This window comes from Suricata suricatta, chromosome 8 (genome assembly GCF_006229205.1).
Source record: "Suricata suricatta isolate VVHF042 chromosome 8, meerkat_22Aug2017_6uvM2_HiC, whole genome shotgun sequence".
NCBI lineage: Eukaryota > Metazoa > Chordata > Mammalia > Carnivora > Herpestidae > Suricata > Suricata suricatta.
Window position 1 is genome coordinate 50,011,917 of NC_043707.1, and position 26,691 is coordinate 50,038,607.

Genomic DNA, 26,691 nt, shown 5'->3' on the forward strand with positions numbered 1-26,691 from the left:
ATATAATATTTAGCAAGTTTTACTTATATGTGAGATGTCTATGATTTTAAGTCAAAAGGAATGTATGAGAGGTGAGTTTTTAAGCAGAATGACTCTAGAGGACCTTAACATATGCCACCTTGACCAGGACAGACTGGCCCTAACACTTCACTTATTTTTAATTTATTGCATTCATTAGATTTTTGGCCCCTCAATCCAAGACATACGTGTGACTGATCAGTAGCAAGTATCAGTTAGCTAAATTTATTAGAAACTCAGAAGAATACAATTTCCGGAAAAAAAAATTTTTTTTACAGTATTTTAACATTTTCTCAGGTTGGTCAGAGCTTACACTTGAGATCTTATTCTTAAAATCTCAACTTAGTAGCTGATGGACTGACCCACCCCTGGAAGGTCTCAGCGAGGCATGAACATCACTTCATACCTCGCTGCAACGAGACGGTGTCTAGATCCCTGAGCAGCGATGTAGACTCTCTAGGACTCGTCCCCTCCTAGGTATTCAGGGACAAGGCACCGGCTTCCCTAAGCCTGTTTCCTTCCTTGGCCAGCACTTCCCCGGCCCACAGGAGCTGCTGTGCCCCACCTCGGGGGAGAGCACGCCACTCGCACGCGGTCGCCCTACATCCACGTCCTCATTAAGCGCCATCTTTGTGGAAACAAAAAACGGGGAAGGAAAAGAAAAGCACCACTACAAAGCCAGCTAAAATTTTAAACTTAGCCATGGTTCCCATTCTACGACTACTATACTACCTCATATATTAGTCGAAGCGAAAGCAAACTGATGCATTCTTTGTATGCTTCTGCACTTCTTCCCACCTCTTTCAAGTTCTTCAGTCTATTATAAAGCAAACTTGAAAATTTTTACATAACATCTCATTGGTGGGCTTCTACCCAGCAAGTTAACAATGACAAAAGGATGCCCTTGATGAGATCACAAGCCGTGGAAGATCTGAAATAGTAAAGTTAACCCTGACACAGTATTAAACTTATTTTTACATATAAAAATAATACAACAGTGGGATATTTTATTCAATAAGATACAATCTTTAAGATTAAGAGAGAATATACAAAACTACTCTGTGTGGTCTGATGTAGTTTGCTGTATAGTGGGAATAAATACATCTGGAACAGGAAGTGTGGGGTCTGTTCTTAGAGGCATCGGGAATCACTCAGGGGTTTAAAGCCAAGTGATCTGCAGGCGCCAGGCAGAAGGGGGCTGCTGCTGCGCTGGAAACAATGTGGCCATTATAAACCAGAAGTCTTAAATCTATACACAATAACAAAACCACACAAACCAAATGAAAATGTACTAAAATTTAATCATCCATAAAAGCTGTAATTTAATCTGACAGTAAAACACAAGAAGCAATATTAGAGTTGGTTTAGTATATTATATATTTTAGCTTTGAAAGCCATAGAAATCAGTTATCCCGGTTTTTTTTCCCTATAAAAGACCCATTTTTCCAAAGCATTATGCACAAACAATTTTAATTAGAATATAATGACAGAATGATATTTCATAATTTTTTAAATATAAAATGAAGTCAATGACTCAAAAAGTTATCTGCTGCAATGAGTTTGAGGGGTAATTTCATCATCTATATCATTACAGATATAAAGTATATGGTTCAACTTTTTAGTGCTTGACAGGGAGGAATTATGATAAAAAGGTCAATATGAAATCATCTGATTATAGTAGTAATATCTAACATTTGAAATGCATCCATGCTCTTTTGTATAATCATATTAGAGTCAAGTATATTTATTTTCACATCTGTTTAACTGCTATTGCAAAGGAGAAATACTATTGTCTTATTTTCCAAGAGATATACACAGAGCAATTTTTTTTTCTCCAGGGAATTTGTGCAAACCAATACAAGATTTAAATTCTTCACATAATATATAAAACAGGAGAAGCCTCTTCATCAGATTTAATTTTTGAAGTCTGGAATGCTGGCATTTCCCAATGGGCAACAGTTCTTCATTCCTGTAATCTGGAATATTGAATAGATATAGAAATATATATATATACACACACATATATGAAGTTAATCTCTTGAGGTAAGAAAATGGTAGTGAACAAGCAGAAATTTAATAAAATATACAAAGAAATAAATTTTGGCTGATTGTTACTTGAAAAATTATACTAAACAGCTACAGTAACAGGGCTATTTTAAACTCCCTTTAAAAATGTTTAAAAAAGTAGTTTTATTACTTTCACAATCTGACAGTCTTGTCTATAAAGAGGAGAATAGTACTTTATTTCTATCCCATTATCATCTTATTTTTAAAAGTTCCTTTTCCAAAAGGAAATAACACCTGTATGTAAGATTTCTTTATCCAACCATTTCAGTACAATAGAATATTATGATTACCACTCTTTTTTTTTTTAAGTTTATTTAGTCAGAGAGAGGGAGGGAGGGAGGGAGAGAACCAGTGGGCGAGGGGCAGAGAGAGAGGAAGGGAGAGAGAGAATCCCAAGCAGGCCCCGCACTGACGGCGCATAGCTGGACGCAGGGCTTGAACTTACGAACTGTGTGATCATGACCTGAGCCAAGATCAAGAGTTAGATGCTTAACCAACTGGGCCACCGGCACCCCAGGATTACCACCTCTAATACTGGCTGGGACCAGAAGAGATGACACAGAAAGAGCTGATCCCCATATGCAAAGGCAGAAGACTCAAAGTTAGCTGTACTGCTCAGCAGAAAAGAATGAGGTTAAAGGAACAATTTCCTGAAGACGAATTTCTTCTCTCCGAGTCTTTAAAAAGGGGACATATTGGAAAGAGACAACACCCTTCGATACAATCCTGCGTTAAAGGGTCAGGCCAGATAAACTGCCCTCAACATTCGCATACTCTTACCAAACACAAATACAGCGATTTAAATTTAGCCCCCATCTTGGTACTTTTTTAAATGGGATCAACAACAGTCTATAATCACTCTGATTTCTTTGCTCTGCAAAGTATTCTGATCACTAAATAAGAGACTCATTTGGTGTTATCAAACATCCACAGAGATCTCAGGTGACTTATGAAATATACTGTTAAGCTGAATTATGTTGTCAGAGCCTAAGAATTTATGCAACCAGGATGAAAGTTTTGTTTCTAGATCCAGGCCAAGATTTCTCTCCTCTAAGGTAGAACACAATATATGAATGAATTTTCACGATAGGCCAGGAGATGGCACCTCTTCCTTTAAATGTAAGCTAAAAGAAACTTTCTGAGAATTGGAAATTTAGAAACTAGAGTCAGCTAAGGTAATGGCATCAACAAGACAGTCAACTGTAAGAGTTGAACAATACAGATCAGAACAGGACCTGGAGGCCTCTTTTTCCTACCTGTGTACCCTTACCCAAACACATACACCCCCAGCAAAGGTTGAAATAATCACCTTCAGGAAGCTAATGATTTATAGTTATTGAATCAAGATTTCACCAAAAACCTAAAGCAAACATTTGACCAAAGCTATCCTTCCTAAATCTGACTACCAAAAGCACCCCCCCTTTCATCCTTTCCGCCCACTTCCTTCCCTCTACCTCCAATTAAGAAGGGGGTACCATTACTCATTTGTTTCCCTGAAGAGAGAAATTCATCCAAGTCCCTAAAGAAGCACATATTAGTTAATCTGGAAGAGGTAATCTGCAAAATGGACCCAGGAGACTTACAAAACAGTGTAACCAACTCTCAAGCGGGGACAGAAGACTTTCCTCTCACCCGACAAAGTTAGTAACAGGCACATAACCAGCATTAAATTACACCACACATCCACTTCATGACAATATTCGTTTACGGTACAGTTTATAGAGCTCATGAAAACAAAGCAGAAACTGTTCAGGGGATTTAATACAAATAGGGAAAAACAAACAAGTGGCCCCACAGGCCTGACTTCTCACTTGACAGGCAGCTTCAATGCTGCCACTTATTTCTCTCCAATGGGTTCACTGAATGGAAACTTAAGCGGTACTTGAAGTCAACTACTACTCAGAAGCCTACAGACAAAACATTTCAAAGTCAACTACACCTCTAAAGAAAGAACTACCAAAATATACTACCACATATCTAGGGAATGGCCTGAGCTGAAGAGACTGACAATATCGAATTTGGGGAGGATAAGGAACTCATAAACTGCTAGTAAGCATGTAAATGGGTACAACTACTTTGAAACCTTTTCAGTAGGATCTACGAAAGCCATTGGTTACACAGTATTAGCCTGGCCACTTCATTTCTAGACATACACCAAACAGAAATGATGCACATGTGAATAAAGACGCATGCAAGAATGCACAGTATTACAAATACTGGTGTTTGAAGAGAAGCCAATGTCCATTAGTAGCGGAATATATAAACACATGGCCAGTACAGTCATGCGACAAAAATGAACTAATGCTGTATGCAAGGATAATTCTCGAAAACATATTTCTAGTAAAAGTAGACAGAGACATACTGGCTTTTCTTAATGTTATGTTCAAAGAGAGGCAAAACGAAGTCTGATGTTAAGAAACCAGGGCAAGGGTTACACTGGGTAGGAATGACTATTACTGATACACACGAGGGTATTCACTCTGAAATAATTCATCAAATGCACACGTAAGCAATTTGTCTCAGAAGAACCACGTTCGGCTTTTACGCGGCATGAATTTAAGGAGTGACCCTGGATGGCATTCTATTCATTCAAACACTATTTTCTGAATACCCGTTCTGTACCTGGCACTGGGGACACAGTGGTGAACAAAACGAACATGGTCCTTGCCTTCACATAGCTTCCCATCTCACGGGGAGAAAGACAAATTATCAACAGATGCAGAGACCTACAAGCTGTAGGTCCCATTTATAAGCTACAGAAGCCTGGAAATACCCTAACAGGAGGAACAGGAAGTGGTTGGGGCTGGGGAAAGTCCAAAATAAGCACATGAGAAAGGCATCCGTTCTGCTTTTGGTACTTACCTGGCTCAGAGCTGCTGCTTGCTGTGGGTCTAAAGCAGCAGACATGATTTCTTTTTAGGCTTCTTCTTTTCCACTGGTGTTTTTCTATTTATCTGTCTGACCAGGTCATAAAATATCTAAATAAAAACCAGAAAAAAAGTCTTATTCAACAAACATTTGAGATCTTGCTCCACAAAACAATCCTGGTTCTGCTAAATGTTATTTTGGTCTTGGATCTCTGTTTTGTTGCTTTGTTTTTAATGGCAGGTTTCTTAGAAGCCCCAGGGGACTCTCAGGGTAAAGTAGGACTCACCAATTTACCAGAAGGGAAATAGACATGTTCTATGGCATTCAATATCAACTTAAGAAAAAGAGTTAGTGGTGAAAAACACGGTCATGAAGTTAAATTCTTTATGGAATCTTCTAGGCTTTAAAACATAGTTATTAAGGGAATAGTTAATGCTCAACTTGAATCTTCACATCTACTTTATGTTTAAAAAACTTCAAACTTACACTAAGTTGCAAGAATAATACCAAGGACTGGTGTATATTCTTTACCCAGATGTATTTTGTCCCATGTACTTTTGCCATTTCTCTCTAGATGTATTTTCTGGTATTTTCTACACTGTTTGGGAGTAGTCTGCATACAATGGGACATAAATGGGTGAGGATACATCTGAAAAACGAGGATATTCTAACAAAGCCATGTGAGTTATCATGTTTGCTACACTTAAGCACGGACACATTATTCTGTATCATCTACACTGCAGATCCCAACCTTGTCAGTTATCATGTGAAAAAGCACATGGTTTTTGTTTGCCACGTTTGGGATAACTGCAAGGTTGGCATCTGCAGTGTAGATCCCCAGTGCCAGGTACAGAATTGGCTGAAGTGAAAAGAAGAGTGTGTGACCACAATTTGAAGTGACAAATATATTAATACATCTTTTGGATTAATTTTGGATGAAAAATGCAAGGCATCAAAGACAAAAATGCAACAGTACTTATTTCACAGGGGCAGACTATTTTAATTCCGATATATTTATGTTTTACAGTGCTAAGTGTGCCAAAGTGTTGAAACAATTAAACAGATCGGCTGAATTTGGTTCTTTGCTATGAAGTGCAAATACTCACTAATTATTGCAAATACTCATTGTTTACTCCTGATTTGTAATAAACAGTGCTTTGTAGAAGTGTATCGAAAGGTCCTAGCTTTTAGGGGCATTACAGGGACAAAAGAATGACACAATCTGAATATGGACGGAACACAAACAGTGTGAATAACAAAGTTCTTGATTTTAATAGTTGTGTTGTGGTTGTGGAAGAAAATGTCTTTGACCTAAGGGTAACATATTTAGGAGTAAAGGAGTGTGATATGCAAACACTGACAAAATGTTAACTGGTGAATCTGGAGGAAGAGTAAACAGAAATTCTTATCGTTCTTAGATATTTTCAGTAAGTTTTAAAAACATTTTTGAAATCACTGGTTCCCATTTCTTTAAGGGGGTACTCAGATAAAACAACTTCTATTTGCTTTTTAAAATGGCCCTCAGATTAGAAGGCTAAATTGTTAAAAAGAAAAAAAAGAGCCACCACTGAGTGATTTATTCCAAAGCTATAGGTGCTTTGTTTATATTCTTTTCCTTCTGCTCTATCCTCCCCACTCCCATCTTCTTCAAACCATTTAACTTCTCTTATTTCTAAAAAAGTTGAAAACACAGGATTTATGAGCAAAACAGCAATCTGTTTCTCAACTCTACAACCCTTGAAGAACCTAAAATGCAAAAGCCACGAATGAGCTCTCATTTGTTCCCTAGCCTGAATGCAGAAACTATAAAATAAAAAATAAAGGGATAAACTAAAATATTCCAAGAACTGAACCCACACGTTTGTTCATGCCAGCCAGTCCTGGGGGCCCGGTACTACACAAACTCAGTTTGTAATAACAGCCTCAACAACTTCTTTGGCAAACACTGGCCACCTCACAGCCCCAGCTGGTCATGTGATGAAGGCAAGTTCGAATCATAGTATTTGTTAGATTTGCTCAGCGTCCTCGCCCTAGGTTCTTCCCCATCTCTCTGAGCTGCAGAAAAATCTAAAGGGAGTGCAGACGAGTTTCTCAAACCTCTGCCTTTACTCAGCTGGATGTATGATTCCATTATTCCAGCCTCAGCAAAGAACAATTAATTCTTGATTAAGACTGATGTGATTCTGGTACTGCCCTGTCCCAGTTCCAGAACATAGCAAAAACGGTGTGGATAAGAGTTTAAAACATATATATATTCTCATGTAGATATCAGAGAATTAGAGGGCTACTGAGTCAAGTAGTATGTCTCTATGTGATTTCAAACTTTTGAGTCCAAAAGAAATCACACATATATTTACAAAGCATTAGCTGTCAGAGGAACTGTTAACTATCAAAGGAACTCTATGGCTGGATTGTCAGGCTATAAAGAGAGAAACATTAAAAGAAACTCAAACATTATACACTCTAGCATAAAATCTGTATGTCCCTCAAAAGAGTAAAGATCCTTAAAATAGCTAATGTATAGACCATTTTGTTTTACTGCTTGCATTTTTGTCTAATAACCCCTCACGTCAAGGGCTGGCTGGAACAAGACTGCCCTGAGCCAGGAGCTCCGCTGGCCTGGAAACCACACCCAGAGAGGTGCGGCACCGGGCACGGGAGTTCCCAGACACGGAATACTGAAAGGGTGCGAACCCCTCCTGTCCACCGTGTGCACCGGAGCCAGGCCCCACCCAGCCCCGGCCAAGCCCGACACTCTCGGTGGGTAGGCACCAGTGAGCGTGAGAACTGGGACAGCAAGGAGCCCTAAGGCCAGTCATCCGGCAGATGGTGACCCTGCTCTACTGTCTCCTTAGCCAAGCTCATGCATCAATCCTCATGCTTTTTATCTCAAAGTGCTTTTTTTTGAGAAAAGACTGCACTAAAACTTAAAATTTTATGAGCCACGTTTTTCAAAATAACATCTGTGAAACTGTAATTCACAACAGAGAAAGTTGGAGCTAAAAGCATATCATACTTCCTTTCATTTACTTGGCAGTGAGAAAGGAAGGACAGCTAGGACCTCAGTAGGCTTGCTCCCCGCTCGGAGGTAAACTGGGGGGCAGGAACGGTGTCTGGATGACTGCTACCCCAGTGCCTAACACACTGCCAGACACATGGGCACATAATAAATATTGGCCGAATAAATGATATTTATCCATTCTTACGTACTTATAAAAATCGGTTTTACCTATAAGGGCAAGCTTTGACATTCTTGGTTATCTGAAAATAGAGGATTTGCAGCAAGCTCAATTTTTCTGCCTGTCAGATGTTTAGAGTAACTTAGTCATTTTAAAACTCAGACAATAGAGGGGCGCCTGGGTGGCTCAGTCAGTTGAGTGTCCTACTTCAGCTCAGGTCATGACCTCACGGTTCATGAGTTTGGGCCCCGCATCTGCTTGGTGCTGTCAGTGCAGAGCCCCTTTCAGTGCAAGCAGGGGCTGGCACTCTCACTCTTGAAACAAATAAATATTTATAAAACTCAGATAATAGTCCCTAACTATAATATTGAGTCAGGGAAAAGTGACCTCCTGAGCCAAAGGCTAGAGAGGACTGGCAAACCCACAGGATGCCCATAACCTAAAGCACTTTCAACTCTCCCCTCTGCCGGAAGTGGGCTGTGTTCTGCCTGCCTGACGAGCCACAAGGACAGCATACTGGCAAGTGAAGACCTCTGACTCCCGGGGAAGAGAGAGGCCTATTCTGGCTTTTAGTTTTTTTCAAAAAAAGCTGAGGTTAAAACTAACAAAGTGAAGACAATCTCTTAAATTTAGTTGGGTGGTGGGGGCAGGTGGACCTGGGCTGATCTTTTAGGGACCCAGTAGGGCACTGCATCTACCGCCCACCCCCCGCCCCCAGCAGGTGGGTGTGCTTGTTATCTTATCACAGCTCTGTTCTCAAAATAGTGGGAAGCTTAAGCGTGGACACACACACACACACAAAAAATTTAAAAAAAATAAAATAAACAACCCTTGGGCACCTGCTGTATCAGGCCTTAATGACTGGGTGCACCACAGTTCCCTGTCCATGCTCCCAGATTCCTCCTTTTGAGTCAGAAACCCAAAGAAAGCAGGACTCTAAACACCAAATTCCGTGATATCCAGGAAGTAATAGCTTTCTGTATAACAAGGCTGATAAGGCTCAATAACTACTTTGATTTTTGTATTTTCCGGCTTCACTTTACAACCTCTTCACACACTTGTGCACAAGTAACCGTTACAATACAAGGGTGATAGGACACTTCTCAGCGACCACCTTTTGGCTTCTCATTAAGTAACTTAGCAGGACTTTAAACACACTATGTCACTTTCTCTATGCCAATATGGTAAACCTAAGTGTCCTCATTACAGCCATCAAAGTGATTTTACCAAGTGAGGGAATGTGGTTTCTAGCAATTACCTATAGAGTTCTATATACACCGACAGAATGAAGACTGCTTAGAACAAAACTTTTTCTTCAAAATCCTTGGTTTTGACTGTTAACATAAAAGAAAGGTAACTAAAAGGCACATGTCTGTGCTGCCTAGCAGATGTAGGTTACCTCATTAACGTTGATCTTTGACTTTGCAGAAGATTCTAAAAAGGCACAGTTACACCACTGTCTTGCTAAGTTCTGTCCCTGCTCCTTGCCAACTACTCGCTCATCTTCCAGGTCACATTTATTGCCAACCAAAATCATTGGAACCTGTGGGAAGGACAAAACATCATATGAGCACTGGTATATTTGTTACTTAGCCTCTTCTAAGTAAGCAATGACCTGTCACCAATTAGAATGGATTACTTAGAACTACAAGCTTCACCAAGTACTTAAACAAAATCCTATGTACTGTATGTGTATCGGGGGGAAAATGGTAGATGGAGGGAGAAGAGACAGAAAAAACAGGGAGGAGATCCTACTATACTCATCTGTAAATTATTTTAAGAATATAATCACAACAGTGTCACATGGACCACTGCGAATAGCTGAATTCCAAGGTCAAAAATCCAAAGGGAAAGGCAGCTCCTGCAATAAAGTGAAGAATGTCTTCACTGGTCCTAAGCATTGTCTGAGTGCTTCACCTTACAGGTCCAACGAATACCAGAAGTGGTGGCGAGACCAACGCAGCAACAGGTTCTATTTCTGTATTTGACATCCAGACTTGAAGACCAGTTTGGGTGAGATGTTAAAAAAGGACTAACAATAAAAACAGAGCCACGAAGCAGCTATGCCTTCCCTTTGTCCCGATGCCAGAAATGCTGTGCCTACTTCCAATTAAACAAGTCGTTAACAAACTGTGTAACGTCCTTAGATAAAAGGTGTCCACAGAACAAAGTCATTCGTGAGGTGATGGACCTACACCCAAGAAAGGATTGAAGGCACATGTGGATCTTGTGCCCAAAACAGGAAATCATCACAAGTCAGGTGAAACACGCTAGACACCTCCCCCTTTTCAGTTATTCCGTGGAATAAAGAGATTCACATTACCAGAGTTCAGTGATTTGCGTGTAATTGCCTACAAAAACACAAGTCTCTTCCATAAATTAGTCACAGCAAAGATGAGAACTATTCATTAGGTTATGGTTAGTAATGAGTCATATGGTAGAAATCCCTTCTGCCCACAGTACGACCCAGAGTTGAGGTCCTGAGCAGGTGCCTATGTTCCCATCAATAATGAGAGAGAACACACAAAAACAGAAAGAAAGGTACAAATGAAATTCTATATCCCAATTTATATAACTGAAAAGGAACTCTCTGTATTCAAAACCGCCATAAACATATAAAGTATATATTTCATCTTTGCAAAAAGACACAGCAGCAATGATGCTATTCATTAAATAAGAATTCTGTAACAAAAATACAGTTTAAAAAACATAAAAACGCAGCTAATTCAACATAATTCTAAGAAAAAACTGTAAGTAAAAACTCTACCAACAGAATTTAAGAAATGGAACATACCACTATGGTTCTTACTAATGTTCTCAGAACACTGTTTCTGACACAACTACCACGTTTCAAAGCTCAACGTGAGTCCCCACGGCTTCCAAGTACTCTCACTCCCCCTCCCTGCCTGCTGCACTTACTGACACACAGCACAGCGGGCACTTTATCACACGTGCCCTCCTTCTCTAACTATCTCAGCATATAATTCGCAAGTAAATTGAGAAAGTTGTTAAAAATTTTTTGATCACAGGGTCTCTTTTAAGTATGTGGTAGATGCCCTCCCAATCCTCTTAACAGAAAAACAGACATTTTTACAGACAGAGAAAGAGTAGTATGTCTTAGCGAGAGAAAAATACTTACATCTTCTGTGTCCTTAACCCGTAAAATCTGTTCCCTCAGGTCCTGTAAGTCATTAAACGTGGACTGAGCTGTAATAGAATATACTAGTGCAAACCCTTGGCCATTCTTCATATATAAATCCCTCATTGCTGTAAATTGCTCCTATAATTTAAAAAAAGTGCAATTATAAGTATAATTTCTTGAATGAATATTAGAACAATTTAAATCAGAATAATCACAAGTGAGCTACTGAATTTTTTTTTTACCACTATCATGATAGGAAACCTACGACCTATTTCACGGTTTCTAAAAACTGAGGTGAATGTTCTTGTTCTCTACTTACATAACTAGAAACAATAACAACGAACTGAAGAATTAGAAGGGAGACCTTAAACCCCCTTAACATGGTTTTTCTATTGTTTAGAAAACTGTATATAAGTACCTTTCACATACAGATCCTAATTAAATTATTTTGATGCTACTAAAGATGACCTCCACGGAAGTATTCTTAGAAAAGAGAAGTCCAAGGACTGAATCCTTAGGGCCTCCAACACTAAGGGGTTGAAGAGATGAAGACGAATCAGGAAAAGAGACTTAGGACTAACCAACGAGAGGGTGAAAGCCACGCAAGTGTTGCTTTCTGGAAGCCAAACATTTATACAGAGGACAGGTATCAACTGAGTTAGACAGAGGCTGCTGAAAAGTCCAAGGGAGCTGAGGGTACATGCAAAGGACTGGTCACGAATGACAGTCCCCTGCAGACTGGGAGCTATGTGAAGAGGGAGTCAGGATTTGAGGATGGTCAAAGACAGTGGGAAAAGTATACTGCAGGTCCCAGGGAATTGAAGGTATAAAAGGAAGATGGAAAAGGAAGATGTGATGAGTAGACAGAGGGATGCTTGAAAATAAGATGAAGATGGTCTCACAGTTATGGGTAATCACATAGTTTGGGGAAGACCATGGTGTGAATGGCTGAAGCGGCACGGAGATCAAGAAACGGACAGGCTGGGGCACCTGGGTGGCTCCATTGGTTGAAAAAAAGGAAAAAAAAGAAACTGATAGGCCAAGGGAAATGGGTCATTTATAATACCAGATAGATTCTATTCGTATACTAAAATCACCAAGAATTCGAACTGAAGCAGTGATGAAGGAAGTGAGCCAAATCTTCAAGGAGTAAGGAGTAATCTGGGACATGATTAATGAGCATCAACTACCTTCCAAGCTTCACATAAGGCACTGGGGACACAGACAACTAAACAGGCAATTATAACATGGTGTCTTGAGTGCTAGGATGAGAGAATATAGGATATTTGAGAACACGAAAGATCTCTATGGAAAAGAACTTCTTAATTTGGACAAGAGGAAGAAAAAAGAATCCCTGCACACTTGTGGAGGTGATGAATGGGAAAAGCAGTCTTTAACTTTTGGGGTGTCTGGGAACATAGAGGAATGACTAATGATTCAGAAGCTATGGAAACTGAAGAGATGGAACTGCAAAGGGGGGAAATATTTTGAGTCAGCAGATTTAAGAAAGATGTAGTTCTAATGATCTCTGGAATCAAGACCCATTTTCCCACAAAAGAATAGAAAAATACAATAAAATTAGTACTACTATCACACCAGTCTACTTACATGCTTTTTCCTAATGATGCAAAACTTTTTCATCTATGAAATTATTTGGAAATTTTGTGCTAAATCTTAAACAACTTATAACATTTAAGAGTACCATCCATTTTAAAGCTTAGAGCTGCCTAAGTGGTAAAGTCTATGTATATGGGGAAAAAATCACTTAATGTGTGCATTTTTTATGGCAGTGTAACAGGAAATCGTCAGTAATTGATGACAAAATTATGAAGGAGATGACAAATGAAGGCAATGAAAATAAAAGAAAATACTTGGAGCTCATACTATGTAATAGGCATTGTGCTAAGTGATTTATAATCATTATCTCATTTGATCATTATAAGTATGCTATGATATACTAATGTCACCATACAACACTCATTTAAAGATGAGAAAAATGAGGCTCAAAATAATCCTGAAGATTTTTGTCTGATTTTTCTGTCTGTCACCAGCCACTTGGAATGTTAAAATGCTAATAAAAAAGCAAAAACAATTTTGAAAAAAAAAATGACTATGGTGCCAAGAGACAGACTCTTATATAAACCCAGAGAAATAACTATTTTAATTAAAATCCTGGATTTAAAATACCTTTTGTTAAAAGCAGTAATAGGATAATCTTTACCTCAACTTAGGGAGAAGATATCCAACGCACACTTGGGAGGTAAACTCGACATACAATTTAAGAGTTATATGTGGGCATTTAGTACATGTTGGAAGCACCTAAGAAAATCTAAGAAGCCCTACATTTAGATAATTTGTTCTTAATTAGAATATTACTTTTCGCTTTACTCAGAGGCATTATTCAGACAACAAAATCTGTTCACTCAATAAAATTTATCAAAAAAAGAGAAAACATCCTTACCGTCCCTGCTGTGTCCAGGATTTCAAGCATACACTGTTGGCAATCTACTTCAACTTGCTGTTGGGGAAGGGAGGGAAAAATGAAAAGTATTAGCAAATCAAAATGTCAGTCTGTTTTCCTGCACCTCGTCACTCCAAGTACCTATTAACAACGACAAAGCCTTTCACTAGGAGTTTGCTATACTGGTTGAGACTTAGCTTAGTGTAATAAAGAACAGGAGGTCTCGAGCATGGTCTAGAATACTACAGAACCAGGACTGCTAATGATGAGTTTAGATAGTTTCTGACCACTGTAACCTGAGTAATGGGTTTTGCTACTGGTAGAAGGCAATGGCCATATTCTCTGATTTAAGAAAAAAATACAACAAATAGGTATAGTTCTGACAGAAATAAAAATGTACATAAATATGTGTATTTATACGGTCTTCAAAGAAAATGAAGCACAGAAATATTAAGTAGCTCAAAATGCAGATTTTGGAGTAAAGAAAATTCAGCCAACTTACCACGTTCAAGTTGCTGAAGTTTTACTAAAAATGCCCTAAATTTAATACATAGGAAAATTTTAATTTAAGAGATAAGGGGAGGGGCACCTAAGTGGTTCAGTTGAGTAAGCATCCAACTCTTGATTGCGGCTCAGGTTATGATTTCACAGTTCGTGAGACAGAGCCCCATGTTGGGCCTGCTTGGGATTCTCTCTCTCTCTGCCCCCGCCCCCATTCATGCTCCCTCAAACTAAACAAATCAACTTAAAAAAAAAAAAAAAAGAGAGAGATAAGGCGAACAGAGAGGTGCTAAAATGAGTAACACCGAACTCATACAGTCCTCAAGACTTTAAGAAAAAGGTACTTCTTTGGAAAAGCTATGTGCATTAGGTGAAATTTTATATACTGAATTGTATTTCCTTAGAGTTTTATAAAATAACAGAAGGTTGGGCTAAAGACAGTATAAACTATCAACTATGCAGAACATTTCTAATCAAGAAGGGATTAAGAAAAGTGTTAAATCTTCAGAATCCTAGGTACCAATCCATTTGTAGTTACAGCATTAGATGGTAACTTGTTTGGGGGAAATTTTAGTACTGCAACACTATCTTCTAAACATAATATTTAACCTAAGGCCTATTTTAAGTGCTCTTGTGTCAGATCAGGGGCTGCTGAGAAGCACCACCAGCAGTGCTACAAACTCACTGTCCCACCACTAAATAGAACTAATGTGGTAATCTGTATAATCTGTAAATGGGCACGCTCAATGAATGATGAAGTAGGTCTGTAGTTTCTCGAGATATCTAGAACACAAATTTATTTCTAATTTGCAGATAACAAAACTGCTCTGGGCACTATGGCTGGCTGAGATTACTTAATTTCACAAAACTTGTAACACAATTAAAGGTATATTCTATAACACCTAACAACGCAATTCTTTCCAATTTGTTGAAAAAGGTAGGTTTAATTCCCTACCTTCCGCCCTTAACATATTTGGGAAATAAAATTATGAAAATTCTCCACAATCCTACTCTTAGAATGAAATAAAACAGGATTTTTTGTTAAGACTATTTAATTTTTTTTCCCTTTAAATAATCTTTTCATTTTAGAACTTTGGTTTTAGATGCAAAACAAGACTGAGCAGAAAGTACAGTGTTTTTATATGCCCTTCTCCTGCTCCCCACTAGCCTCTCCTACCAGCAGCCGCCCACACCAGAGTGGTATATCTGTTAAAATCAATAGAGACATCATCATCAGGCAAAGTCCGCAGTTTACATTATGGTTTCACTCTTGGTGGTGTACATGTAGCCACCATTATAGTACCATACAGAATCCAATACCTAACTTTTGCTACTCTAAAGATGAAGTATCTTTAAAGTTGCAATAAAACTAAACAAAAATAAAAACTTCCAGTGACTGGATAACTTCAAGCATAAAAGTGATCTTAATTTTAGTTCACAAAAAAGAGTTGTCAAAAATATACCTATATTTATATGCAATTTTTCTACATTAAAAAAAAAAAGGTGGCCCAGTTGGTTGAGCATCCGACTTCTGATTTCGGCTCAGGTCACGATTTCACAGACTGTGGGACTGAACCCTGTACTGGGCTCTGTGCTGACATCATAGAACCTGGCTGGGACTCTCTCTCTCCCTCTCTCTCTCTCTCCTACTTGCATGCATGTGTGCTTTTTCTCTCTCTCAAAAAAAAAAAAAAAAACCACCAGGAAAATGTGCACACTAAAGAAAACATTACTCATCAGTAACTAAACATGGAGCTTTCTGTAGCTAAGTAGTATTCTATGAGAAATAATTCTGCCTTGGTGAAACTTTTATTTTTATTAAAAAATGTTTTTTAAAACCTTTATTCATTTTTGAGAGAGGGAGAAAGAGACAGAGAGCAAGCAGGGGAAGGGCAGCGAGAGAATGGGAAACACAGAGTCCAAAGCAGGCTCTATGCTCTGAGCCCTACGTGGAGCTTGAATCCATGAACCGTGAGATAATGACCTGAGCCAAAGTAAGATACTCAACCAAATGAGCCACCCAGGCGTCCCTCAGTGAAACTTTTAAAACAGATATGGAATATCTGTATCACTGCCCAAAAACTGTGTGCAAAAACCAATTCTGTGGATTAAGTTTTAAAGCCCAAAGGAACTATTTGTAAGCATGTGTACACAGGCTTCACATTTTACCTTTCTGTAGGAATCTTCTATCGTTGGGTCATATTTTTCAACAAAAATTCCCTGAACAAACTGAACTGTCTAGAAAAAAAGAAGCAGAGAAAAATTAGGAAGGTAAAAAGAAAAATCATCTCCTCTTGAATGTTACTTACACCCTTACAAAGTTGCAAAGATTAAATGAAACTGTGAAAATGCGGGGTACACATGCAGATGTGAAGTCTCAACCAAGAGGGCACTTATGAAGCGAGGTGGTCGTATTAAAAGCTATCAACAATGCTGCTGCCAACTTAGGGTGTGAAATAATCACTATATTAAGTTTCAAAATACAACGAAGCTATAAATAAGGACACACATCCTAATTTATGAGAAAATGAAAATTAATCAATATTTAAGCTGCTAATATCCCTTTGCATATCTATAGTAACTTTTATCTCATGCCCTTAAAGGAATGAGACAAAAGGGTCTAAAGTTTTAAGAATCTTAAAATAGTTTTTCTAATTGTGGGAGGAAAGAGAAAAAGGAAATTTAAAAGTACTGAATTTATTACATTCATAGTCTCATTCGAATTTCAAGTTCTCCAGAAGTAGTTATTTTTCCCATTTGCCCACCGAGATTCAAATATACAACCATCCTGATTCCAAAGACTTCCTTTTTTCAGTGGAAACACTTCCTGCTCGTCTTTTTCAGATTTTCTACTTTTCTAAGCCTCCTGTTAAACACAGACTTATGAAACAAGTTATTTTATCATAAAATGCGGTACATGAAAAGAAGTCCAGAAGATGGCTGTGAAGCACCGCCTGGACAGCTTTAAACCGGGTCTCGTGCAGCGCTGCCTAAAAGCGAGGAAGGGTAAGAATATGGCCTGAGGTCACCTACACTTAATTATGCACTAGTTTAGCTGGAGCTAAACGGATTAACTAAAATATAGTAAACTTTAAACTTCTTTCTCCCACTAAGCTCCTGTTCTTCAAAAGAGACTCAGGACAGAATTACACTAAAACCTTTATTTTTATCAAAGATTTAATCACTTGGTCTTAGTCCTACATATAAGTCAAATACGGGAAACTTCCTAACTGCTTTATACCAGAACAGAGGTTCTCAAAATATGGTCCAGAAATGTTTAGAAACAAGCACCTCAGGACTGAACTCTGAGTGCTCATGACATGCTCTCCTTGTCCCATAAATTTACAGTGGAGTTTTCCAAAGAGTATGTAACATACGCTATAGTAAGACACTGGATGCAGAAGCAGGTATGAGAACCCAAGTGCTTTCTATAAGCCAGTTGTTAGCCTTGCAAAAATGAGAAACAATCTCACAGGCTTCACGTTCTTCGAATTAAAGCAATCTTTCATTTCTCTGAACCTCACCCTCTCAGTTGTCAGAGACAGCCCATTCATCCATACCGACTTCTACTCTATTCCTTTAGTTTTCCTACTGAATCCTCCGCTTCCTTCCTCACCTACTGTCCTTTCCCTGTGTTAAAATAAAAAACAGATACCAGGCTTGAAAATTCCCTAAGCAGATAATAACCAGTTTAGTCATGCAAACAAAGCTTAATTTAGCTTATTTAGCAAGGCTAAATTGAGCTGGGGATCATTTCTTGCTTATGCCTCTGGAAATCAAAAGCAAAACTTACACTGTTTCCCAAAGTTGATATGAGGTAACCACTAACCTATTTTCAATCATTTAAGAAAACACTAATACTATAACCAGTTACTGTGACGAATAAAGAGCCACTGCTTTCTCACGCTACAAGCTGCTTTATAAGAATATACCCTCGGCCTCATTCAATGTTCTGGTTTGAAGGTGTCTAATATGGAACTTTTTGGTATGTGCACAATAAACTTACTAATCACTACTTCCACGACTCATTTATTTTACTTCTGCTATTTCTGAACTTTTGACATCTGTAACAATCACTCCCTGCCTCTCCTATGCTATCATTTCCTTTCCACAGGATTACTGCCTCCAGCACACAATTTGCTCTACTATCTCTTATCCCAAAATAAGTATTTCCCTTAAGTCCATGACTCCTCTAGTTTCACCCCCCCCTTTCTCTGTTCCCTCTCATCATCAAACTTCTTCAACTATCTCATGGTGATTCCATTTCTTCAGCTCTCATTTACTCTTCAACCCACCCCAGGATGGTTACAGCACCATAACCTTATTGAAGCTGCTTTTATGAAGTCCCGCTCCCTCCATATTCCTGTATCATCTCCTTCCTCTTCTTTACTGGACTTCTGAGCACTCAAGGTCCATCCTTTACATTTAAGTATAACAAATACTCTTTTATGCTGGATCCTTCAATTCTACCTACTCTTTAAAGGTTGAGAAGCACTCAGAGTTCAGTCCTGAGCTATTTCTTTCTCTAATCTCTCCCTAGACAATCTCACTTACTCTTATGGATTTTTATTTTTGATTATTTTATTTATTTTTGGAAAAAGTAATTCATGAACATAGGACAAAATACAAAAGACACAAAAGACTATGCAGTGGTAACCAACCCTACCTACCTTCCTTTGTTTCCAATTATACAATTCCACCCCCAAGTAACCAGTATGTTATCTGTAAGTGTATTTTACCCTCCAGAGATAGTCTGCATTTTATACTATCTTTCCCCTCATTTTTTGTTTGCTATCTTATTTACTTGCATATCACTACCTATCGGTATATACAGAGCTGCTGCATTCTTTTTAATGGTTCTGTATTATTCTATTCAAAATGTTAGTATTAAAAGTTTATTGAACCATCCCCTACCAGTAGACATTTAGGTTGTTTCCAGACTCTTAACCACTATAAAGACTGTTACAGTGGACATCCTTGACCATGCTATTTTGTACATATGAACTTATAGGTGAAATCTCAAGAGACTTGCTGAATTGAAAGTTATACACAATTAAATTAGATATTCTCATTCACCACAGAGGTACTTATTTACACTGCTAAGAGCAGCGTAATATTCATGAAATTAAATACTGTTGATATATTCATGGCACCCAAATCCTATCTCAAGTCTCTATTTTAAGCTATTATCACAAGGATCCAATTTCTTCTGTGATGCATTTACTTTAACATCTCACATATCACATGTGACGTGACTCCTGACTTTCGCTCTCAGATCTGCTCATTCCCAGTTGTTTCCCTTCTACTTAATGATTCATCCATAAACTTAGCAGCTCAACTCGAATTTTGGTAGTCATCCTGGACAGCTCCTTCTCTCCTAATCCTCATATCAATCCAGCACTAAGTTATTTAATTCTCAGAATATCTACTTTTCTCTTCTTCACTGCTACAGCCCCAATTTAAGCTTCCAAAAATATTAATCTGAGGTTAGGCATTAATTCCCAACTGGTCTCCTATGTCCATTCGGCCTCTCTTCTAAGTCACTCCACATACAGCAAAGTACTCTCTTCAAAACATATATCCAATTCTGTCTATAAATCCTTCCCCCGAACCCCCTCCCCCAAAATAAAACTCACTTTCAATCGCTTCTGTCATTAGGAATAAGTTTCAAGCTCTTAATATGGTGTTCAAGTCACGATCTGGTCCCTGCTTCTCACCTCATTTTCTTCTACTTTCTTTCCAGTTTACTCCTGCCCAGCAATTATGACTTTAGTTATTCAAATGCTAATTTAAGTTCATTTGTCACAGGGCCTCTCTTAGCAGTCTGTACTTTTCTTTGAAAGTATGTCTCTCACAATTATATTTCCTAAATAAATACAGCATGTATACAAAAAAATACCCTTTCCTTCACTTAAGTCTGGGCTGAGGGTTAGGTAGGACTTTCTCCACTGGTATCTGAAATAATCAGTCTCCCCAAATGAAATGTAAACTCCTTATAAATTGAGAATGATCTTATTCCTCTTTGAATCGCATCACTAGTGCTTGGCATATGGTAGGTAGCCAATAAATATTTGGTAAATGAAAGAATGAATGAGCCACTATTATAAAACTACACATCTGTGGTTGCTGAATGAATCCTTGTCCCCTATTACACAGATACTAGGCACATAAAAAAAAAAAATACCTTTTTTCGTCAGTGACTAAAAGCTTTAAGGCAAGCAAATATCAATGTTCTTCCTGTACTAATAAAGTTAGTTAGGTGGCTAACTTACCAGAGCAGACTTCCCCACGCCTCCTGAACCAAGGACCACTAGCTTGTACTCACGCATGATGTGGTCTGTTTAAATACTGACAATCTGGAAAAAAGAAAAAAAAACACAAAGCTCAATAAACATGCCAAGAATAGCCTAAGAATGTACAAATGTTACATAAAATAATATGGTATTTTGGTTTTTGTTTCCCTTCCCTTCATCAAGGGGAAGACAGAGGCTACACGCAAAACCATGCAGATTCTAACCTAAGTTTGTATAACTACGGCCAATTTTAATTCATTAAAGATCATCTTGGACTAGGCATGAGCCATTAGACTCTGATCGTGTTACTTGCAAGAATTCGGATCAGAAAATAGGTGATTAAAACTAGTAGTTGTCTTATAATTACAATCATGAACCAATTCTTCACAAAGTTATTGTTTAAATGACTTAACATACTTTTTTGAAAAATTCACTCATGAGCTTTAATGTATATGCTATTTAATTTGCTTAAAATATATAGTAATTTATATACTATTTTGTTAGTTATTCAATTACAGCTGAACCATGTATAATGTACCTTGGAAATACTTAGAATATAAATGGGTACTATTAATGAAATGGTTAAAACTCTATCGGTAGGTATTAGCAATATACTCCATAAGACCCAAAGTGCTAAAGGAATAAAAAAAAGAAATATAAACTTTATTATTTTTTTTAATCTCCACAGTTATGTTAAAAGGTAAAAAGGCAGGAAAGAATTTCCAATGGCCATGATGTAACTCAGTATGTAATGGACTTTCCATCCCATAGTCAACAGCTAAAACACAGACAAAATATATGAAACAACTGTTTTTGGACGTTTGACACTAAGCAGTATGAGACTGCGATTTCTAAGAGATGGGACAAAATGAGGTTAAGGCCTACATCTGCCTTGGCTTTCTGCTTCGAGGCACTTTTCAGACTGTGGTATAGGGAGGCAGAACTCAAGCAGAGATCAGAAAGTATATCAAAAGAGGAATATATGTACAGAAAATTCAAGAAATCTGCAAAGGGCTTCACTTGTGTCTCTTGCCAAACACTAATCAGAGCATGCAGGATGAAACTCCATGAAATAACGGCTAAGAATAAACAGGGATTTAAAAGCTGAACCAGAGTGCTAAGAAATACTAGAGTTCTGATCAGAAATGTTCTCTTTGTTTAAAAACAGGCAATTCAGTTGAAATCCCAAAAGATTTGCAGATTTCTTGAGAAGTTATGCAAGACAAAAGAAAATGGAGTATCTTTAAAATGCTTAAAGAAAAAATGGTCAACCCAGAATGCTACATGCAACGAATGTATCCTTACAAAATGAAAGTGAAATAAAGATTTTTTTCAAATAGATAGGAAGGAAGGAGGAAAGGGGGATGGGAGGGAGACAAAGGAAACAAAGGAAGTAAAGAAGGAGGAAAAGCTAAGGGAAAATGTTCACTAGTACACACTTACAAAAAGGAAAGGAAGTTCTTCAGGTAGAAGAAAATGGTAACAAATGGAAACTTAGATCTACATAAAGAAATGAAGATTACCAAAGGAATAAAAAGTACCAGAAATGGTGAGAGTAAATCTACAAGACTTTTTTGACCACTTAAAGCAAAACTAATAATAGATTACAAGGTTTGGCAACACGTGTGGAAGTAAAAAGTATTAACAATGACAGCACAAAAAGGGAAGGGGACTGGAAGTATATTGTTCAAGGTTCTTACAGTGTATCTGGAGTAGCATACTACTACTTGTAGATCAACAGTCATATATTAATAAAGATGTATACTCCAAAACCTAGAGTACTCAATGGGGAAAAAAACAATGCTGATTCATCCAAGAAACAGCAGAAAAAAATACAAACAAGCAAAAAAGAACGAAGATGAGACAAATATAAAGCCTATAGAATAGAATTAAAAGGCAACCACACCATTACATTAAATGTAAATCATCTATTCCAATATTCCAACATTCCAATTCGAAGTCAAGAAAGCAAGACCTAACCATACGTTGTCTTCAAGAAACAAACTTTAGGGGCACCTGGGTGGCTCAGTCAGTTGAGCACCCGACTCTTGATTTCGGCTCAGGTCATGATCTCATGGTTTGGCCCCTACCTCCATCCCTAGCATAGATCCTATTTGGGATTCTCTGTCTCTCCCTCCTTCTGCCCCTGCCCTTTGTGTGCACTCTATCACTCAATAAATCAATATTTTTTAAAAAAGCAGAAACTTTAAATAAAGACACAAGGAAAGTTAAAAGTAGTACTTATTGGTGACAAAGTCACAGATGCTGCTGGTATTACTACTATGGTTTGCTGCCTGCATTCAAAATAGAAACAAATACTAAATTTCATTTAGAGGGTATGAAAAATAAAGATTTTCCCCCCATACAAATGTTGGAGGCCCTAGATTATAAATTCTTACCTCTCTAAACAGTTAGCATTTTTGGTTACTCTAATGAAACTCAAACTTTTTTGTTTCACATCTTCTTTATACCCTTCTACCTTCTTAAGAGCTTTCATTTATATGGATTCTCAGGGACAGATGTTAGACTTTTTTCAAACACTTTTCTTCACCTATTGGTATTACACGGTTTTTCTTTTTCTTCCACTGATACATCTGCTCTTTCCACTTCTATTCAACACTGCTCTAAGCTGCGTGTAATGGGGTTTAGCCTATGCAAAAGGAAGAAAGAAAACTGTCTTTATTCTCAGATAAGATGATCCTGTGTAGAATATACAAAAAAGCTACCAGACTAATAAGTGAATATAGCAAGATTTCAGGATAAAAAGTTGAGACAAACAGTAATAACTATTATATATCTATATACGGGCAAAGGATTGAAAAATGTACTTAAAAAATACCATTTAAAATGGTATCCAATAAGAAATAAAATACTTAAGAGATGAATTTAACAGAATATCTGCAAGGCTTATACACTGAAACTACAAAACATGGCTCAGAGAAATTAAGGACATAGTAATTAGAGAGACATGCCATATTATATTATGTCCATATTATTGTTAAGATGTCAATTCTCTCCAAGTTGGATCTATGGATTCAGTGCAAGCCCAATCAGCAGGTTTCTTTTTTGTAAAAATTGACAAGATGACTATAAAATGTTTTTGAAAATGCAAGTAACAGAACTGTTAACAGATTTGGAAAAGAAAAAAAGTCTTACACTATCTGATTTTAAGACATAATCTAAAACTACTGTAATAAAGATACTGTTACATTGGCATAAGACCACCAGATCAGTGTCACTAAATTAAATCCAGACATAAACATGTTCAGTTCATTTTTTATAAAGGGACTATAGTCCTCATCCTTCAAGATAATCCGCACCCCCCCCACAACAATCCTGGCCTCCTGGTATTTGTAACTAAAATTATCTCCTCTCAGTATTCATATCGTTGGGTAGTTTCCTCCTAAGACTGGTTGTGGACCCAAGAGAACATGGCAGACCTGACCATATGTGACTTCCAAGATTAGCTCCTCACCCATCAACAAGATGGATGGATGAGTCTTAAAAACACACTCATCAAAGGGCACCCAGGTGGCTAAGTCGGTTAAGTGTCCAACTTCTGCTTAGGTCATACTCATACTCTCGTAGTTCGAATCCCACATGGGGCTCTCTGCTGTTAGTGTGGAGCCCACTTCAGATCCTCTGTCTCCATCTCTCTCTGCCCCCCCCCCCCGGCTCGCACTCTCTCTCAAGCGTGCACTCAAAAATAAATAGACATTAAAAAATAAAATACACAATCAGCGAAATACACAAAAGGCCCTGCAGCCTGACCTCAGTCTCTGGGATCATTCTACCAAGGTAAGCCACTCACCATGTCATGAGGACACTTAGCCAGTCCCTCAGAGAGGCCCAACTGGAGAGGAACTGAGGACCCCTACCAACAGCTAGCACAATTAATTTACCAAACATGTGAGTCAGCCACCTTCGGAAGTATATCTTAAGGTTTAGTCAAGCCTTACTTAATTCACAGGATTGCAGTCTCATGAGACAGAACCTTCCAGTCAAGTCACTCCGAAACACCTGATCCACAGAAACTAAGATTAATAAATGATTTACTGTTGGTTTAAGCCCAGTGAGACTTGTGTTAATCTGTTACACAGGAATAGATCATTTAATATAGGGGCAAAAGGAATTCAGTATGTATGAGATAGTCTTTTAAGCAAGTCGAGCTGGAAAACAATGAATGTCAATTCTTACCTTTGTTCATAATTGCCTAAATACGGAAACAACCGTAGTATCCACCAAGAAGTAAATGGATAAATTGTGGTATATCCAATCAATGGAACACTACTACTATTTACTAATAAACATATTCAACAAGATGGATATGAACACACTCAGCAACATATACAAAAGAGTGACTACTGTATGATTCCACTTACATAAAATTATAGAAAAGACAAAACTAAGTTATAATGCCAAAAAAATTACTTGGGGACAGTGATGGTAGGGCAGGGGTGATGACTGTAAAGGATCATAGGGGAACTTTTCTGGATGATGGAATTGAGCTCATTTACCTTAATTATAGTGGTGGTTACCTAGGTGTTTCACTTACCAAATCTTATTTAAAATAGGTACGTTTTAGGAGCCTTTGTGCACCAAACTAGTACAGCCACTGTGGAAAACAGAGAATTACCACACAATTCAGTAATTCTATTACTAGGTATTTGCCCAAAGGGCACAAGAACACAAATTCAGAAAGATAAATGCACCCTTATGTTTCCTGCAGCATTATTTATAATAACCAAATTATGGAAACAACTAAAGTATTCATCAATGGATGAATGAATAAAGATGATGTGGTATATATTTGTACAATGGAAATATTACTTGGCCATAAAAAATAGAATCTTGCCATTTGCAACAATATGAATGGATCTACACGGTATAATGATATGTAAAATAAGGAGAAATACTATATGATTTCACTCATATATGGAATTTAAGAAATAAATGAACAAAGAAAGAAAGACCAAAAAAACCCCAGACTCTTCAATATAGACAACTGATGATTACCAGAGGAGAGGTGGGCAGGGATGGGTGACATGATAAGTACAGAGTAACGTACAGAATTGTGGAATCACTATCTTATACACTTGAAACCAATAAAACATTGTATGTTATACTGGAATTAAAATTTAAAAATGCAATTAAAAATTTAAAAAGAAAAAAAAGGAACATTTTATTACATGTAAATTATAGCTCAATAGAATTAAGAAGATCCAATGAGAAAAAAGGGAAATTTCTCAGAATACCAGTTATATACATAGTTTTATAAACACTGTGTCTCCCAATATGACAATATTAAGAGGTGGGGCCTTTGGGAGGTAATTAGGATTAGATGAGGTCATAAGGGCATAGCCTTTAAGGACACTGGACTAGTGTCCTTATAAGAGTCCCTAGAGTTTGCTTCTCTTTGCTCCCACCAAGTGGAGATACAGATAGCCATCTGTAAGTTAGGAAGCAGGTCCTCAGACACCTGATCTCTCAGTGCTTGATCTTGGACTTCCCAGCCTCCAGAACTATGAGAAGTAAAGTTCTTATTTAAGTTCCAGTAGAACTTACTGACCAAGAAGCACAGTAAGGATAAATGATAGTAGACTATGCAACAGACATGGTGGCAGTAGGACTGGTGTTGAATCAACAAACATTTACAAAGTACTTCCTCGGTACCAGTTCTATACTAGGGGCCAGGGACACAAAAATGAAAATGTTTCCCATCCTTAAGGAGCTCATGGAGGAGAAAAATAAATAAATAACTACAATGTGATATGAACAAAGTTACTACAGAGTGGAGATCAAAGAGTTGGGAAAGGATGGAGGAACAGAGGAGAGAGGAGGATAGTTTTTCAATGGAGGTTACCTAAGAACTGAGTGAAAAACTGAATAGGAATGTTCCAGGTAAGGAGGGAAGGGCATTCTAAGTAGAGGAAACAGCTTGAGCAAATACTCTAAATCACTAAATACACAAGATCCAGGGAATACCACACAGCTGGGTGTGGCCAGAACACAGAGCTTAAAATAAAGGTATGGAAAATGGAGCAGGGTACAGAGACTGAGTTATGCAAAGGCACTTACCATGTAAGTGTCTACAATTTATCTAGTAAGCAATGGGGAGAAAACAGCAATCTGTTTTGTTTTTTAAGTAATACAGTCAGATAC

At 37.8% G+C, this 26,691-nt stretch overlaps 1 protein-coding gene across 2 annotated transcripts in view; it reads right to left on the reverse strand.

Annotated features, from left to right (window-relative positions):
• Positions 1-227: 227 nt before the first annotated feature.
• RAP1A (RAP1A, member of RAS oncogene family) overlaps positions 228-26,691 on the reverse strand; it is a 69,548-nt gene continuing 43,084 nt past the window's right edge. The window contains exons 2-8 of one of the 2 annotated variants that reach the window (XM_029949970.1): positions 20,562-20,592; positions 16,406-16,474; positions 13,736-13,792; positions 11,272-11,412; positions 9,532-9,675; positions 4,948-5,063; positions 228-1,994 (exon numbers count right to left, since the gene is read on the reverse strand). In XM_029949970.1, the coding sequence (XP_029805830.1) occupies positions 4,977-5,063; positions 9,532-9,675; positions 11,272-11,412; positions 13,736-13,792; positions 16,406-16,474; positions 20,562-20,592 (529 nt within the window). In that variant the 3' untranslated portion in view covers positions 228-1,994; positions 4,948-4,976. Of the gene's footprint in view, positions 1,995-4,947; positions 5,064-9,531; positions 9,676-11,271; positions 11,413-13,735; positions 13,793-16,405; positions 16,475-20,508; positions 20,593-26,691 lie in introns of those variants that run through there. The other variant, XM_029949969.1, reaches the window with a different exon arrangement.